Source organism: Stenella coeruleoalba (assembly GCF_951394435.1).
Source record: "Stenella coeruleoalba genome assembly, chromosome: 10".
Classification (NCBI taxonomy): Eukaryota; Metazoa; Chordata; class Mammalia; order Artiodactyla; family Delphinidae; genus Stenella; species Stenella coeruleoalba.
The window spans coordinates 100037821-100055399 of record NC_137156.1 but is presented as its reverse complement, the minus strand read 5'-3'; the positions used below and the strand labels follow the sequence as shown (position 1 = coordinate 100055399).

Sequence of the window (17579 nt, the reverse complement as noted above, 5' to 3'; positions counted from 1 at the left end):
AGGTGACAGTGAGGACACCTGGGTTTCCCTCCCAGCACTGCTGCTCACCAGTTCTCAGCTCACCTAAGTCTATGACTCTCTCTTCTCTTTCTATGGAATAAGAATGAAAATACAGGAGAACTGTCAGGATCTAATGAGAGAATGAAAGGGACAAAGTGCTGTCCCTTGGTTCTGGAATATTGTTCTTTTTAGTCTCATTCTTCTTGCCTGAAGCTCGGAGGAGAAAGAGGGAGAGAGGAGAAAACCTTGAGAAGAACTAGGTCATCTTCCTCAGCAAGTGGTTTGCGACCTGAATACACAGTAGAAATGCTGAACACCAGGCCAATCTAAGGACCAAATCTAACAGCATCAGCAGTTTCTAGGACTGAAGCTGAGTGACAGTGATCTTTACTACTGCAACTCCAGTTTTCTCAGCAAATACTTAGTTGGGTCAAATCAGGTACTTTCATCCAAAAATCCCCTTTGGGTCCTCTGGGGATCCCCCGCCCTTGATCTCCCCAATCCCTCACCACCCCACTCTTACATAATGCCCATCTCCCCATTTTCCCTTCAGTCTAGGTTCATAGCCTTGACCAGAATGAAACTCTTCTGTGATTCTAAGGCCAGCTTAGAAGAAGGTCACTGGGATCCCTGCCCAAAGTGCTGCTCTCTCAAGTCACTAAAGCTATCTGTAGGCTTCAGAATAAACTGCAGAGGAGAAAATAATCCCTCTTGTTAAGAATAAGCAGGATCAGAAATTTGTTTACGGGATCAAACCTTCTTGCTTGCATGAATGTTTTCCCTTTCTGGAAAACCCAGGACGGGAATTGAGAAATTACATGTTGTACAACAAATTATATGTTGTACTCCAGTAAACCACAATCTGGGATGTTGGTTTCACCATCTATAGATGACTGGGACACTGATCCCCCTTGGAACTCAGTCTTTGGATTGGGAATGACTGGAGTAGTTCCTTCTCTGGCCTCTACCCAACCAGCTTCTCTGGGTAAAGAAGGGAATCAAATTCCTTGGTGTTGAACAAACACGGGGTCCAGTTTATTCATTCTTATCTAGTGCCCATAGGTTGGCTTCATCTACAAAAGCAAACTTTGATCAGGGAAGGATGTGCCTTTTGTGATATGGGAACTAGTCAATGGTAAAGTCTGTTTTTTTTTGTTTTTTTTTTTTAAAGGAAGTCTCAAATGATTCACAGGGTTTTCTTCTCATTATAACCACAGATAGAAGATTTTAAGAACGGCAGCTACCTTCAGATTTCTTTCACTGCTGTGAGGATCTAATGAAATCTGGATATTGGCTGCTGTGAAGACAGTCTGGGAAATGCTAAAAGTAACTTGTTTATACAGCATTGACATTTAAAGGATACCGTTTTTAATTTTCTAATTGAAAGCCAAAGTCTGCAGTATCTATTGAATTGAATAAGTTATTCTCAGAGCTATTTTTGACCAATTTAGAAAAATTTTAAAGGCCTAACTGAATCACTGATTTTCAAATAATCTAGCTTGTGTGTTATGGGCAGTATATGGCATTTTTCTAGATGAAATCATACTGTTGTCTTATGTGCCCATAAAACAACATTGCTCAGGTTCAAAAAGCCCTGATTTATCATGATTATTTCTTGTCTAGAACTTTCCTAGATAGAAACTAAGTATCTTTGAATGGCTTATTTCAAATGCCTCCCTTATTATCTGTGGTAGGAATATAAACTGGTACAAACTATATGGAAAAACCATCTGGCAATAATGAAACTAAAGACTTAAAAATGTTCATAGCCATCTACCCAGCAATTCTACTTCTGGTAATTTAGAATGAGAAAATAATCTGAAATGTGAACAGAAATTTACACATAAGAAGAATTACTCCAGTGGAATTTAGAACACATTTTCCATACTTTTTTATATTCTTCTCTATAGGTTCTTATAACAAATTATAAGCAACCCAAACATAAATAGGAAGATAATTTAGTATGTAATGGTCTTTTACAAAATGAAATATGTTATAGTCATTAAAAATGGAAGCATATATTAGAGAAATGCAAATCAAAACTACAATGAGATATCACCTCACACCAGTCAGAATGGCCATCATTAAAAAGTCCACAAATAAAAAATGCTGGAGGGGGCGTGGAGAAAAGGGAACCCTCCTACACTGTTGGTGGGAATGTAAATTGGTGCAGCAACTATGGAGAACAGTATGGAGGTTCCTCAAAAAATTAAAAATAGAGTTGCCATATGATCCAGCAATCCCACTACTGGGCGTATATCCGGACAAAACTATAATTCAAAAAGATACATGTACCCTTATGTTCATAACAGCACTATTCACAATAGCCAAGACATGGGAACAATCTAAGTGTCCATCAACAGGTGAATGGATAAAGAAGATGAGGTGTGTGTGCGTGTGTGTATACACACACGCACACACACACACACACACATACACACACAACAGACTACTCCTCAGCCATAAAAAAGAATGAAATAATGCCATTTGCAGCAACATGGATCCAACTAGAGATTACCATGCTAAGTGAGCTAAGTCAAAAAGAGAAAGACAAATACCACATAATATCACTTATATGTGGAATCTAAAATATGACACAAATGAACCTATCTATGAAATAGAAACAGACTCACGGACATAGAGAACACACTTGTGGTTGCCAACAGGGAGCAGAGGTGGGGGAGGGGTGGAGTGGGAGGTTGGGATTAGCAGATGTAAGCGATTATATATAGAATGGATAAACAATAAGTTCCTACTGTATAGCACAGGGAATCATGTTCAATATCCTGTGATAAACCATGATGGAAAAGAATACAAAAAAGGAATGTATATCTGTATAACTGGATCACTTTGACAGCAGACATTAACACAACACTGTAAATCAACTATGCTTCAATTAAAAAATTTTTTTTAAATGGTAGCATATATATATATATATATATATATATAGTATATACGCTAGCACATACATAGAAACTTTTTGGTAAGGGGAACTAGGACTCTGTTAATCCTATTTTATTCTGAGGATAGAGAGCTTTACTTTTCACTTACACCTTTCTGTACTCTTTGAATTATAAAATGACCATATATTACTTTTATTTTTAAAATTAATAAAAATATTAATAAAGAGTAATAGCGGCATGAGAAAATGGTTAAGTGAAAAAAGGAATATAAATATGGTATGTATAGTATGATTAGGAAAAATCTTAGAAATATATCACATGTTAATAATTATATTTCCAACTTTCAATAAAAATAAAATGTGCCTTAAAATATTAGCTAGTTAAACAATACCAACTTGTTTTCTAATCTGGTTTTTTCCAAAATTGAATCTTTTTCTCCCAGTGGACCTCAGATAAACTGGAATCTCATTCTTCTTTGCTGAATTAATCACAGATCCCAGATGATCAAGGGTCAATTTGTTTAAGAAGTAGATTCCGTCAAGATATCAAAACATGTTGGATAGTGTATTTTTGTTACATTGAACATAACACAAAAAAGGGGTGCTGCTTCAGAGTTAACTTGCGCTGTGTTGCTATCTATATGCACCCTAGTCATGTGAAGGGCAGTATCAGTGTAGACTCTGGAGCCAGACTGCCTCGGTTCATCATCCTGGCTCCATCTTTGCTGCCTGGGTAATCCTGGGCAAGTGACTGAACCTTTCAGTGCTTTAGTTTCCTTGTTTGCAAAACGGTACTTACCTTACTGGGGTCGTGAGAATTTAATGAATGTGTGTGAAGTGGCTAGAACACTTCCTGCACACAGTAAGTACTTAATAAGTGTTTGCTACTATTATCATTACTGATACACCATGCACCTGATTTCAGAAGCATTCTGCGCTGGAGCAATTGGACAACAAAGGACTGCTCTTTGTAACATGCTGTCTAGTCACACACAGCTTACATCTATAGGACCACTGTCCCCTACACCTCAGTTTTCACGCACAGAGGATATTCTGTAGGGTACACACAAAAAGCTTGCCTGAAGTCCATTTCAGTAATGAAAACTGGTCACTTGAAAACAATCTTTATATTAAAGAGATGACACTAAAACTTTCTTCTACTCAAGTGGGAAACGTGGAAGGCCAATGAAAGTAGGATTTAGTATAAAACCTGGCTGTCGGAGTTGGTTAGTTAGATCATGTCCTAGCAAGGCCAAAAGTACAATGACTGGCTAAACAACTCAGTTGATTTCTCCGCTGGGTGTTCTTTGGTTCAGACTGCATTCTTAATCACAGCCAACCACCTCACAAAGGTACTTCAAGGGGAGCCAGCAGAGGACTCTACACGGGAGAGGAGACAGGGCTCAGTAAACGTGTGTTCCTCGATTCCTGATCCTGGGAAAGCAATTCAAAGGAACACCTCACTGATGCTGGGGCCAGACCATAATTTGATCACAAACACAGCGGTGCTTTCTCTATGTCAAGTGAACATCGTCTTACAAAAGTTATATATGTCATTACTTAAATGAAGAAGAGATTGGCCTTCTGGAAAGGAAAGGAAAAAGACAAGGAAAAAGAAAATAAAGAGAAAAGAAAAAGCAGACAAGGGCATTTGTCTTCCATGTTTGGATCTGACTAGAAAAAATATTTTGAAGAATAAAAGAAAAGTACCTGACTTACCCACAGCCTTCAAACAGGAAGTCAACAATATTCTTTCTCGGTACGTCACATAGGTAGTTGCACTCCCGTGGCATTATACCACTGGCATTTTCCATATGAAAAGCGTGGTAAGTGCAGAGAGAAAAGGCACATAGCCTAACACTAAGGAAAGTCCAAATTCTTTCAGCCATCCCACCACCACGCCACCCTCTTTCACGGAAGATCCAAAGAAGCAGCTTACCTCCACTGAGAATAATGACAGCTATAAATATTGCCAAGTCGCTGTCATCTAATTCCAGTGCATTGAACTTCACAGCAAACTCGAACTTGGGCTCCATAAAGTCACCAAAGGGCTTTCGCAGGCTCTTTAAAAACTCCCTCGTCATGAATCCTTGGCCCTCGGATATGAGAACCCCATCTTTATTCATCAAGGAGGCCAGCATCGTGTAAATGATCTCATGGACGCCGTATTTTAGGAGAGTTACTTGGTCATTCAAGTCAAGATTTACAAACCCAGGAATACTCTTGGCATACTCTGTGATCTCCTGCACAGCCTCCACGGAACGGAACTGACACCCCTGAAAGATGCGGATGGCCACTTCTTTGCTTGGCTCCTGCAAGGGGGTGATGTGCTTGAACTTGATTTTATCTTCTCCCATCATTAGGGAATTCATGTCATAGATAACAAATGGCTGCAAAGAAAAAAGGGAGAAAATGGCTGAGCTGGAGATTTCTAATTCAGTCAACACCACCCCAGGTTCTCTATGTACACTTGCTTTGCTAACTAAAATCTTTAAAGTCTAAAACACTTAATTAATAATGAGCAAATACTCGTGTCTTGATTAATCCTCCCAATTGTCTTCTGGGACCAAACATATTTCACTAATATTGGCCTCCCTTTCCTTCCACTTATACTGCAACACCTTACCTGGGACTGGCTAATAGCTCCAATTTCTGTTGTTTGGAGGGTCTTTGTTGTTGATTTTTCAAATGATACGAAATCTACTGTTTATTTTGGCTATCAATGGTGTATGTTTTTAAACTTCTTTCAATAAAAAAATTATTTCAGCAACTCAGGGTTGAACAGACTCACCTGGACATAAAGTAATCTTGCAATTATACATTAAATCTACTCAGATCTTGAAAGAAACACAGTGTGCATGTGAACTACACTTAACTATAAAAGAAAATCAGTCTGAAAGCAGATTAAAAATACTGAGCCAAGAAAATGTCTGTTTCTCTTTTTTTAATGCTCTGGAAGCAATCTGTTTCAGAAAGAGCAGCTGCGTAAGGCCTGTGGGTAAAAGCTGCAAAAGTGTCAAATTAAAAAACTTATTTTTCAAAGTATGTGTCCTTAAGGGTCAAGAATCAATAAAACACGTTTATCAGTGACTCAGGTTTGCAGTAGGCTGCTCTCAAAAGCACGCTGTGTTAGTCATAGATGATCTTTCTCTTTCATTTCCTCCTAGAGAATTAACCAAAGGTTTGTGGTCTGCGTGAAATTCTCAAGGCTACTCTGAACGAGAAGCGGCTACACTTTATATATACAGTGGATCCACTGAGCTCCATAAGGAGTTACCCCTAACAAGAGTTGAGGGGATCTGGGTTCCAGCTTTGGTTCTGCGGTTAACTACGTGACTTTAGAAAAGTCATTTATCTTTCCAAGGCCTCAAATTTCTCAACTGAGGGGAGTGGATTGCATTGGAAGTTTCCAACTCTTCTCTTGAGGATGTGCTAGTTGCATTTCTCAGATGTAGTGTCTGTGATGTATGCGTGTGTGTGTGTATCTGTGTGAGTGTGCATGCATGCTACATGTCCACTGAACATGAAGTCTTTGATGTACTAAAAATAAAACTTCTTTTGAGCAGAGACGCTGAGAACTCTCCTCATTGGCAAGAGGAAGCAGATGCAGTGAGTGCCAGCAGTAGCCAGCTTCAAGATCCACTGGTTCAGGGAATCTGACTATTAATCTCTATAGGAGTCTATGATCGTCACCAAACTTTTTTTTTTGTCTGCACCACATGGCTTGCGGGATCTCAGTTCCCTGACCAGGGATTGAACCCGGGCCCTGGCAGTGAAAGCGCAGAGTCCTGACCACTGGACCGCCAGGGAATTCCCTTCACTGAACTAATAAGTCTATTCTACACTGAAGGAAATAACAGTAATACTAAGGGGTTTTCGATGTTGAGTAGATTTCCAAACTTGCCTATTATTTCCACACCATTCACTGGAGTTATTCCAGAAATTGTTACTTTTTTAAACCCCCAAATTCACTTCAATTGTATTGTTTAGCAAATACAAAACCACAAAGTAGGACAGATGTGAGTAACCCAAGAGTAAGCTCGCCTGGTGGCTCTAAGTCTTCAAGGAAACCAGGAGTGAAGAGTGCTTACTATGTTTTGGGGAATTTCGCTCCCCCCGCTCCCACTTCAGATTGATATTATTACCGGGAGAGGAAAAAAAGGACGGAGTGGATAAACAGTCACACCAGTTAACACGTGCTAAGTTTCTCCAGAATGCCACATTCTAATCATGAGAAAAACGTTAACAGAACCTAGGGAGAGGTCGTTTCTGTCCTCCAGGAGTTTTGTAGCGTATTATAATTTACGTTAACAAGAGCCTGGCTTTCTTTACTGCCATGAGAATCTGACGGTGCCTGAAGAGTCCCCCTGCACCTGTACAGAGTACCAAAAACAACGGATATAACATCATCCCCTCTTCACATATGAAAAGACGGTACCTCGATCTGCCCACTTCAACTTTTGGATGAGCTCAACCACTCAGCTTCTTGGCACAGAGCGGATGCATCAAATTCTTCCACCTCCATGTAAGCAATTTATCTGGAACTATGCCCTGATAAATCATCCTGTGACTCTTCCCCTTGACTTCCCCTGTCCCCTCATATAAAGCCCCGGGTTCCTGTTTTCGAAATTCTGTGCGAGTTGCACATAGGGCACAATCCTGCTAATTTTCTCTCTCAATTTAACAACAATGTGACTTGGTAACCCCTTGGCAATCGGCATTGGTCAGGATTTCCTGGCGGTAAACACTCAAGGACACAGAAAGGAATCAGCAGCCCCCACCATCATGCCAAACCATTCCAGTCTTTTCTTTTTTTAAAAAAAAGATCCCTTCAGCGTTTTCAAAACGTGAACTGGCAGAGAATTATGGGTATTGACATGCAAATGAATCCCAGGTGGATTTCTTTGTTTTTCCTCGTCATAGCTGATTGTGCTGTTTTCCTTGCATTTCTGAAGTCTGCATAGATTCTTTCAACCCCCATGCGGATCTGTCAAACTGCAAGAGTGATGGGACACGATCTGCCCAGAGATCTGCCTTTCTTCGCCACCAATTCACCAGTTCTTAGACTGCAAACATTTCACCTGCACATTTCACACTGGGACCTCCTTATCCTGAAACAGCGAAAAGATAGTGGCCCACCTGGTTTGCACAGGGCTGACCTCTTAAAACCACGGGTGGAATTCAGCCAGTGGAGTTTATCTTGGATCATGAATTTAACATTACACTTCTGGTAAAATATTCCCCATAAAATGTACTTCACTTCCATGTTTCTGTATTTTCTACAAAGCAAAGGGAAGCCTTACATTCTCTGTTAGCTTGCACCGTATCACTGAATGATCTGCCATTTTAAGAGGAACCATATCCTCTTCAAATGTGGTCTTAATGATTTTACACTTTTAGTTGGGGGCTAACAATGTATTTATCTTCAGACACTATATCAAATGGCTAGATAAGCATCTCTCCTTAACAGGAAAGAATGCTTAATTATGTCTAGGATGTTATCAGGGATAGATCCAGGCTTTGTGGGGCCTGAAATGTACACGACAGTTGAAGACATTTACAACAACTGTTGGGTTCAGTAATACAAATTATAAGAATAAACAGCTCAGGCCCTTTCTTGAGCCTTGGAAGGGGCTCAGCACACGGGAGAGGCCCTGAAGCTTCCTTAGCTTCATGGTGAGTCGGCCTTTGGCTGTTATAAGTGCTTGTACTTCTCCTATTTTGGACACACCAGAACAAGGTCAGAATGGAATGAAGAAAATTGCACTTGAACACAATGTTTCTCCAGGGAAACAAAACGGTTTCTGTAAGAGGAAGTTAGTTTTCTTTGGAGAGATACATCAAGTGTAATTTATTTTGATATGTTTTGATTTTCAAAAACGGCTCCACGTATCAAAACCGGGATGGGATTAAGGGTACTGTTTTTATAGATAACTAAAATTAGTTCTAGATCTATAGCACACCTGTTATGTATAACACAAAAATCATGGGGGAAGCTGGCTTACTAATGAAAACGAAGTAGAGTAATAAAACTTTACGGTTTTGAATGGACAGATAGAACAATATTGTTTCTTAGTAGTCCAACAACAGCAGCATTTTAATATACAAGTTGTTTTAGTGATTACACATGAATGCTCTAAGTTTACAGCTCCTTTTGAATAATAAAATGGCAAGCTAGAGGAGATAAATGAGAAAATCAACTAAGAAAGCACAGATTATTCTGGTGATTTCTCCAATTTGGGAGACTGAAATTCGGGGCTCTCCTGGTAGTCTTAGTTTTCCTGACAGATTAGAGCAAAGGCTCAAGGAAGAAAATTGAATTCTTAGGGCCTATCTTCTTCATCTTCTTTTCTTCTTTCTTTTTATACTTCTGACTGACTTTTCATCTTCTGAGACACACATGGTTCTCTCCTTGATTAGCTCCACTGGGTGAATGTTAATCCAAAATGCATTGGTTGGGTTTCCTCAACTTCTTTCTGGTTTCTCCCCTGTCATTCCTATTTCCCTCTTGTTGAGAACCATGCAGTTTAGAGAACTAAAGGGTCTTCAGAAATAACCTACATCATCATTCTCTGACTATGTATGAATAAACTGAACTCGAGACTTTCCAAAGTCAAACAGCTATTTATAGCAAACACTAAACCAGATCTCCTCACTCATGACTAATTCTTTTCTCTTTCTGTTGCTTTCTACATGATTTCCCCACTTTTGCTTTTTAAAATACAATGACTATTCTGGGAGGAAGTGGAGCTTTTAAACTCTTATATGCCGGGATCTTGGAGGCAGTGTCCTTTGAACTATTATTTCCTAGAGATGCCAATTAAGTGCTGGATGCGATCGAAGTTAAGTTTGAAAGTCTCTCAAACGTAATCTTGTTTTCCTACATGGTTTAGAGATTTAAGACAAATAAAAACTCAATACGAAGAATTATTCACACTCTAATGAACCAGCACATAGCCACAGCTCTTAAAGAAAAGTCTATTGCTGGCCAAAATGTTACTCAGCTGGCAAACAAGGGCAGTGGCCAACTGAGTCTAATCATTAAAAAATGAAAAAAAAATTAAAATGCTTTTCTTCTTAACTATATAGAATATTATCTTTTTAATTTATTGTCTGAAAGAATACCATTGGTTCAGATCTGTTATACCTTTAGCTATATTCCCGACAGTACTGGAAATAAAGAAATTTATTTTTTTAATATGAACATATGAACTAATGATTCCAGGAGTCCAACTTCTTTAGTCACCATTGAAACCAATCAGCACTACCTTCCTGCTCTTTATACTGTGGTTCCTAAGGCTCTTTTCTCTGAGGGTCTGTTTGGTATCTTTCTTCCCAGGGGAGCAAATTCCAGCTCACTCAGGCTTTTCCACAGTGAAAGGGGGAAAGAGACCACACTTTGTTTAGTTGTTCAGTGTAGGATTTAAAAGGACAGATATCTTTCCAACAGTTTGAGGGCCCTTGTAAATTTTAGGATGTGAAAATTTAAATGGGTACAGAACTGTTTTCACAAAAGTTTACATTTCAATACTGGTTTTACTATTTGAAAGGTTCACATCTCACACACTATTTAGAAGAACTGTTTTTATCATGGCATCAGTTTGCTCCTGTAATTATAAAAACAGTGACTCCACATAGATCCATCATAAGCAGTGGGATGCTTTGGGACCCAAAGTCCAATATAGTACAAATAACAAGCTTTATTCCTTATTTGCAGACAGAGTGCAGCCAGGACGGCCTCACCATGGCTCAGATATGGAGTGAAAAGTTGGCAGACACACCAAGCGTTTTTCTATTTATTGTTTTATGACAAACCATGGCACTGAAGATGGTTTTTGAAAACCACTCTCTGTTTATTTTCATCAACAAACATGGGATCACGTGACACTGACACACCCAGTGTGATCATCGCATCAGGGGAGTAGTCAAACACTGGGAACTTCCAAAGTCCATTCAGTTCTCAGGTTGCCTTCAGGAGATAAGCACCCTCGCTCTAGCATATCTGTGGTTTTTAGAGTTCGGTAGGTTCTCTCAAAGAAGGGGCTGGGCTGGAACAAGCCATTGAAAGGGAAGTAGACTGTGAGGACAGTCAGTGCTACTCCTATCTGAGGGTGGCTAAAAGGCCGAGTGCTCCTAAAATTTCTTCTCCGGTGATCCACCTCCAGTGAGTCCATTTCCCATCTTTCCCTAAGCCTAAAGTTCCCAAGCATTATTCTTTGCGGCAAGACAATGAAAGTAGGGCCAATCATATCCCAAAGATACGACATCTAAGTTAAAAAGATAGGAGGGGACAAGGGGCATTTAATCTATCTGTTCATTTATCTGTTCTGTTCTGCAAGGTGGCACCAGCGAATAAGAGATAGAAGAGAGCTTAGTGGGGAAGGGAGAAGCCCTGGTTGGCCTGGAGGCAAATGCTGGAGCTGGCCCTAGGCAATGGTTAAAATGAGCAGGAAGATAAATTTGAAGAATGGCCTCTTCAGTAAAGTCATTTCCTTTTCCAAAGGTTCTGGGTAACTGGTCATCCATCCACTATGCTGAGTAGCCTCCCCCAGGCTTGACTGAACCAACCCTAACGACATCAGTTCAAGCAGGGTGTATAGTGAGACGCAAACGGCTCTATCGCACCAGCCACAGCCCCTCTTCCACATGCCCCACCTTCTCCAGGGTCCACACTTCTGCAAAACTTCTCCTATCAATGCAAATCTTATCTTTCAAAAGTCCTGGGCAAGTGATAACATAACAGCCCTGTCAAGTAAGCCCTGTCTTACTTGACAACATCAAATGAATAACATGACCACGTAAGATAAAGAACAAATCTCTAGTCTCACTGGAAGTCACATTTTGATTTTTTTTTCCCTTTCGCATATTCCTCTCTGAACTATTTCTTTCCACTGGTGCTTAATTTGATTTTGCAAGATAAGGAGAAAAGAGAGCGCCACACAATTCTACTGCAGTTTTGTGTAATCAGGGGATGGACTATTCTGATTTGGCCCAGTCTCTTTTTCCTTCCCAGACCCCAACAAGAGGCAATTTTGCCTCTATCCCGATCTTTAATGGTGCCCGGGTTGGTGCGAAAATCTTGGGTTAGAGGCCCTCTGATGAAAGTCCAGAATTTCCAAGGGCATAGGCATCAGCTTTTTTTTTTTTTTTTTTTTTTTTTTTGCGGTACGCGGGCCTCTCACTGTCGTGGCCTCTCCCGTTGTGGAGCACTGGCTCCGGACGCGCAGGCTCAGCGGCCATGGCTCACGGGCCCAGCCGCTCCGCGGCATGTGGGATCCTCCCAGACCGGGGCACGAACCCGTGTCCCCTGCATCGGCAGGCGGACTCCCAACCACTGTGCCACCAGGGAAGCCCTAGGCAGCAGCTTTTAATTCAATTAAGCAGATACGTTCTGAGTAACACAAAGCACAGTCCTAGTTACTACAGAGGGAAAAAGGACAAACTTGAGAAGCCTATAATCAAGCACTTTGCAGCCCTTTCCCTTAAAAAAGCTTAATACCTATTGACCCCATAAAAAGCCTACAATTACCTTAGTTGCAACTCAAAGATTTAGAGCCAAGGAGTCAACTGGAGTGAGCTTTTAAAGTGATTTACAGTGGATCGGGCTGTGGCCCCTGAGTACCACGCAGAACAGTATGCTGGCCACTGGGAGTGTAAATTTAAAATCTTGACTACTGAGGAAATTTGCTTTTTAAATGCTTTCCTCTTATCTTTCAGGTACTATTAAATTAATAGGATTTCCAGTGTGGACTGCAGGTCTGGATTGGGAGATTAAAAGAAGGGGAGAAAGCAGTTCCTGGAAACTAAATGGCCCAAGGCAAACTGTGGAGTAAACACTGTGCTCTGGGCTGTCCCCCTGTCATCACGCCTCTCCCAGCTCAGGGTCTCCGGTTAGGTTCCCTGTTCCACACGGGCTCTCAGAGAGCTGGCGCAAGCTGCCTTCAATTGTTAACCCTATGTGGCTGTGTCGCCCTGATCTTCCGTTTGTTTCTCTACCTTTAAATGAACACGGTTTACTTTCCGTAGTCAAATAGACTATGGAGAGGTCATTTGCTTTTGTTTTGCTGTGCCCTGATCTTTTCATTTGAAGAACACGTAGACTCAGCTTTACTATGACCTATACTCCGTTGCCCTGCCCTATGGAAGACAGCGGCCCTCGTCCCTAGAATTCAAGAACGAAACAGCAAAGGGAAAATTCCCTGACTGTGAATGTACTGGGACAGCAGAACAAAGTGGACAATTCCTGTCTTTCTAAATATTCAGAAAAATAAACCATAACTCAGAATGCTTTCCCAAGGTGAAACTTCCACAGTGCCTATGTCAGCCTGGCCACTGCTGGCCGATGGGCAGGACTGGCTTCAGGGAGGAGAACGCACCCGAGCGGGAGGCACAGGGCCTGCGCTCCGGTGTCGCTTCTTCCACATGCTAACTCTGGGACCTCAGGGCAAGGTGGTCAACCTCTCTGGACTTCAGTTTCCTCATCTTTAAAAAGAGGATAATAATAGCAGCTGTAAGGTGGTCATGGGTCTTGAACATGATAAATACGCAAGAATTAAAAAAAATTATAAACAGCTGGATACAGGTATAATACTGTCAGAAAACCTACTGCCCTTCTTGATATTTGGCTTTTAACGCAGCAATATCCCACAGAAGTTTTCTTTTTCTATTAGCTGATTCTACTCTTACGGTTTAGCTAAAAGGGGGGAAAAAACCCATCTTGAGATAGTCATCAAAATACATTAACGGGTGATAAAACTTTTCCCAAAATATAACTGAGTGGGGAAAGAGTTACACATTTCTGTCCAGTAATTGCACACCTTTCTTGCGGGGGTTCATTTGAAAATAAACGACAGCATAAGAAGGCTTTCAGGGGCTGGGACAGTGTCTTCTGAATGTTCTGTGGCTCTTACTACCCTAGGAAGCTGCTGCAAATATCATACTCAGAGTCAGACCCTACCTGTGAAAACTGCGGTACAGAGGTGTGACCCAGGTCACAGTGCAAGTTGATGGCAGAATTGGGACCAGAATTCAGGCACAGTTATATTTTAATATAATTCCAAGTTGCTTTCTCAGTTTCCTATCAGGGAAGAATTTTGCTTCTTGGAAAACGTGACCCAATCACCATTATAACCCACTCTGGGTTTCCCAAACAGTGGTCATCAATGTGCCTGCAGATGTTTGAGAATGCATTGGGGCAGGCCTGGCTGCTCAGAGCCTCCAAGAAGATAAAATTCATACACACAATAAAAGGACAGAGCTTCCAGTTCCCAGGAATAATCAGGACAGTGCTGCAAGGAAAGAAAAGTGATGTAATATCTGAAATGTATTTTTATACCCCAGGGAGAACTTCTAAGAGGTAATTTGAGTAGTTCTGAATGATACAATAATGGGATTAACTACCTTTTCCAGACCTAGGTCAGGCCCTTCCCAGAGAAAAGCAGAGCTGTGTGAAGGCATATAGATGTGGCCAGTTATTTTGATGCCAAGAAAAGACATGGATCCTGAAAGAGCGTGGTGGGACAAGGGAGGTCAGAGTTCATTTGTTCAAGTTAAGATGACCTGTACCTTTTTACACTATTCTCAAAAATTTTATTAGGAGAACTTAAAGGAGTTTTTCCCTTTTCAAAATGTTTACTTACCCTATCTGAAAACACTTCCTTTCCTCTGTTTCAGACTCAGCCTGTGGTAGGTACCAGCCAACAGCTGAGTGGTACTCCGCATGTGTGTGCGTGTCTGTGTGTAACATGGTAAGTCATTTACTCAAAGGGAAAACAACAACAACAAACCCAGCCACCCCAAATGAAGACAGTAGAAGAGAACTAACTGATTTGTCTGTTGTCTTTCCTGTCAAGATCGCCCTCGCCTTTGCTTTCGTCAGCGGGAAGGACTTTATGTACGAGTCATACAAATGTTTTGCCAGGGCCCGGAGATCAGCAGACTCTGGGTTCAGCTGGTCGATATCACTGGAGATCTCCGCCAACAGCTTCTCCTTCTCGGCCTGTGGCATCCGCCCAAACCTGATGGCTACAGAGGAAGAGAAACGGCAGGATGAATGACTGCGTTATTGTATATATATACATCACAACTTCTTTTATCCTTTCATTCATCAATGGACACTTAGGTTGTTTCCATTTCTTGGCTATTGTAAATAACGCTGTAATGAACATGGTGGGGGGCGAATGAATTAAGTTGAGTCTTATTAAAAATGTTTTTGTCCTTTAACATCTAAGGGGTGAACTTGCAGTCCTATCAGGCTTTTGACAACGAGTAAGGCTTCGTCTCATGGTCAGTTTTCCACGTTTAACATGCTGATTTTGTAACGGTTGTAGCCTGTAAACGAGACTTATACAACACTATTGCTTTTCATACAACTGTTGCCAATAACTTACGTTTTTCCACCTCTCTTCCTTGAGGAAAAAAAAATGGACGCATTTAGAGGTTTTGCAGGATTGGGCAACCTAATAACTATCACTTTATTTTCCAGCTCCTTTAAAGTAAAACAAGGAGCAGCCTTATCACCATTATTAAGTAATTTTTAAGTTGGGGTAACATTTTTCAAACTATGTGTAAAGAGTATTTAAACACTTGCCTAGGTTTCTTTCCAAGGTCGAGATGAGCAAGACACGACAGCCTCATCTCCTGACCCTGAAGTTTTACTTGACAACATTTAATTCATTCACTGAACACCTGTTTGATGGAAGACACTGGCTTGACAGACTGGACTGGGAGATGCAAGGATGAAAGGGACGCGTCTAGGAGATCCCAGATATAAAAGAGCCTAAATATACACGGATTATTCTCTCCCTCATGTACCGCTCTTTACGAGCTCCTTCCTTTCCACCTAAGCCGAGTTTAAGCTTCCGACCCTGGCATGATCTCCCCCTCATGCTCTTTCCTCCACCACTGGACTTACTGAAAGAGTCGTCTTCCCCTTTCTGTCTTACTATTTACTTCCCAACCCACTGCAATCTAGTTTTCCTCATTTAAATTCACCAAAACTTCGCTCTTAAAAGGATCCAGGGGCTTCCCTGGTGGCGCAGTGGTTGGGAGTCGGCCTGCGATGCAGGGGACACGGGTTCACGCCCTGGTCCAGGAAGATCCCACATGCCGCGGAGTGGCTGGGACCATAAGCCATGGCCACTGAGCCTGCGCGTCCGGAGCCGCACAAAAAAAAAAAAAAAAAAAAAAAGAAAAAGGGATCCAAAGCTTTCCTCACAGTCAGATCTAGGGGCCTCTTCTAAGTGCTCATTCTGCTTGAGCTTCCCAGCTTCCTCCCAGCCGTTAATACTGTTGACCTTCTCCACCCTCTTATTTCAAATTTTTCTCACACTGGTTTGTGCTTTTCTGGCTCTCCTATCTTTCTGCCTGCTATATTCCAGACGTCTTTGACAGTGCCTCTTCCTTCACTTATATTCTGCTATTCCTAGTTTGATCTTCTCTCTAACTCAGAAAACGTGCTAATGACTCCTGCCCTCTCTTCCCTGAGATTTGGACCCCTATTTTTCACTTCTTACTGTGTTCCTCTGCACATGGATGCTGGATATTCCACAAATACCTCAAATGCAACATAAAATCAAACTTTTCATTTTCCCCTCCAAACTGTCTCCTCTTACTGTGTTCCTTTCTTGATTAATTCACTCTATCACCCAAACTAGACACCTCCAATAATCTCTGACAACCCCTCTCTCCTCGGACACTTGTATTCATTGGTCACTGCTGAGAGATTTCTCTCAATGCCATTTCTTCTCACCGTTCCCAATGTTTTAGATCACAATATTGCACTGGTCTCCTGATGGTTCTCCCCAATTTTTCCCTCTCTAACTTCTCCTTTTGAGCTGTCAGTAGTTTGGTTTTTGATAATACAGGTCTGATCACTCCCTCGCTTTATAAGAAGGTGGTGCTACAGGAAAGGTAAGAAACACACAGAAGAGGAAGAATGGGGAATTAGAAGTCGGATGGAAAAGAAGGCTTTTGAACTGGGCCTTCAGCACCACATAGGATTTTGACAGGGGACAGAAGGACACAATATTCAGAGCCCCAGACGCATTCTACCACAGGGCACTCTGCAGGAACAGCAAAGTACGCAGTTTGTGTGAAATGTAAGTGGAAAGGGCAGCAAAGGGAAAAGGAGGTGAAGGCTAGATCATGGGCGGTAATGAATACCCTGCAGGTATAAGTACCACAGCTCCTTTAGGACTTTTTACTTTGTTATATTTTCTGAAAGGTAACATGTTGCAGTTTAAATTTATCTGCCATTCAGTCTTTTCTTTTTTTGCAACATACATAGTGCTTCTGTTTACAAGGAAGGAGAGGACTACCTTATAAATGCTAAATGCCACAAAAATCTGTGAAACCATTTTGCTAGCATTTTATGAAGCTGCTAAAAAATTATTTTGAAAGTTGTCGCTTTTTTTCAATAAAAGAAAAAAATCCATCATTTATATAATAGGATATCCTAATCAGTAAAGCTAAGGTTTCACTAACTTTTTATATTTATAAAAATTATTATTTTTGTCCAAACTGATGGTATGGGGAAACCTAGCTGAATGACTCATAAGTAATATAAGTCAACTCCTCTTTACTTCAGATTTTTAAAAAAATGCACAGCCTAAACTTATTATTTTATTATTTAGTTCATACAAAAAGCAGCTCTTGAATATTAAATATTCTCTAGTCA

General features: G+C 41.0%; 1 protein-coding gene across 5 annotated transcripts in view; it reads right to left on the bottom strand.

The window, feature by feature from the left end:
• The window catches only part of LOC307193293 (peroxisome proliferator-activated receptor gamma), a 216665-nt gene that overhangs the window by 99404 nt on the left and 99682 nt on the right, over positions 1-17579 (bottom strand). For all 5 annotated transcript variants that reach the window (XM_079935050.1, XM_079935051.1, XM_079935056.1 and 2 more), the window contains 2 exons: positions 14727-14926; positions 4842-5292 (listed from right to left, as the gene is read on the bottom strand). In XM_079935050.1, coding sequence (XP_079791176.1) covers positions 4842-5292; positions 14727-14926 — 651 coding nt within the window. The remainder of the gene's footprint in view (positions 1-4841; positions 5293-14726; positions 14927-17579) is intronic.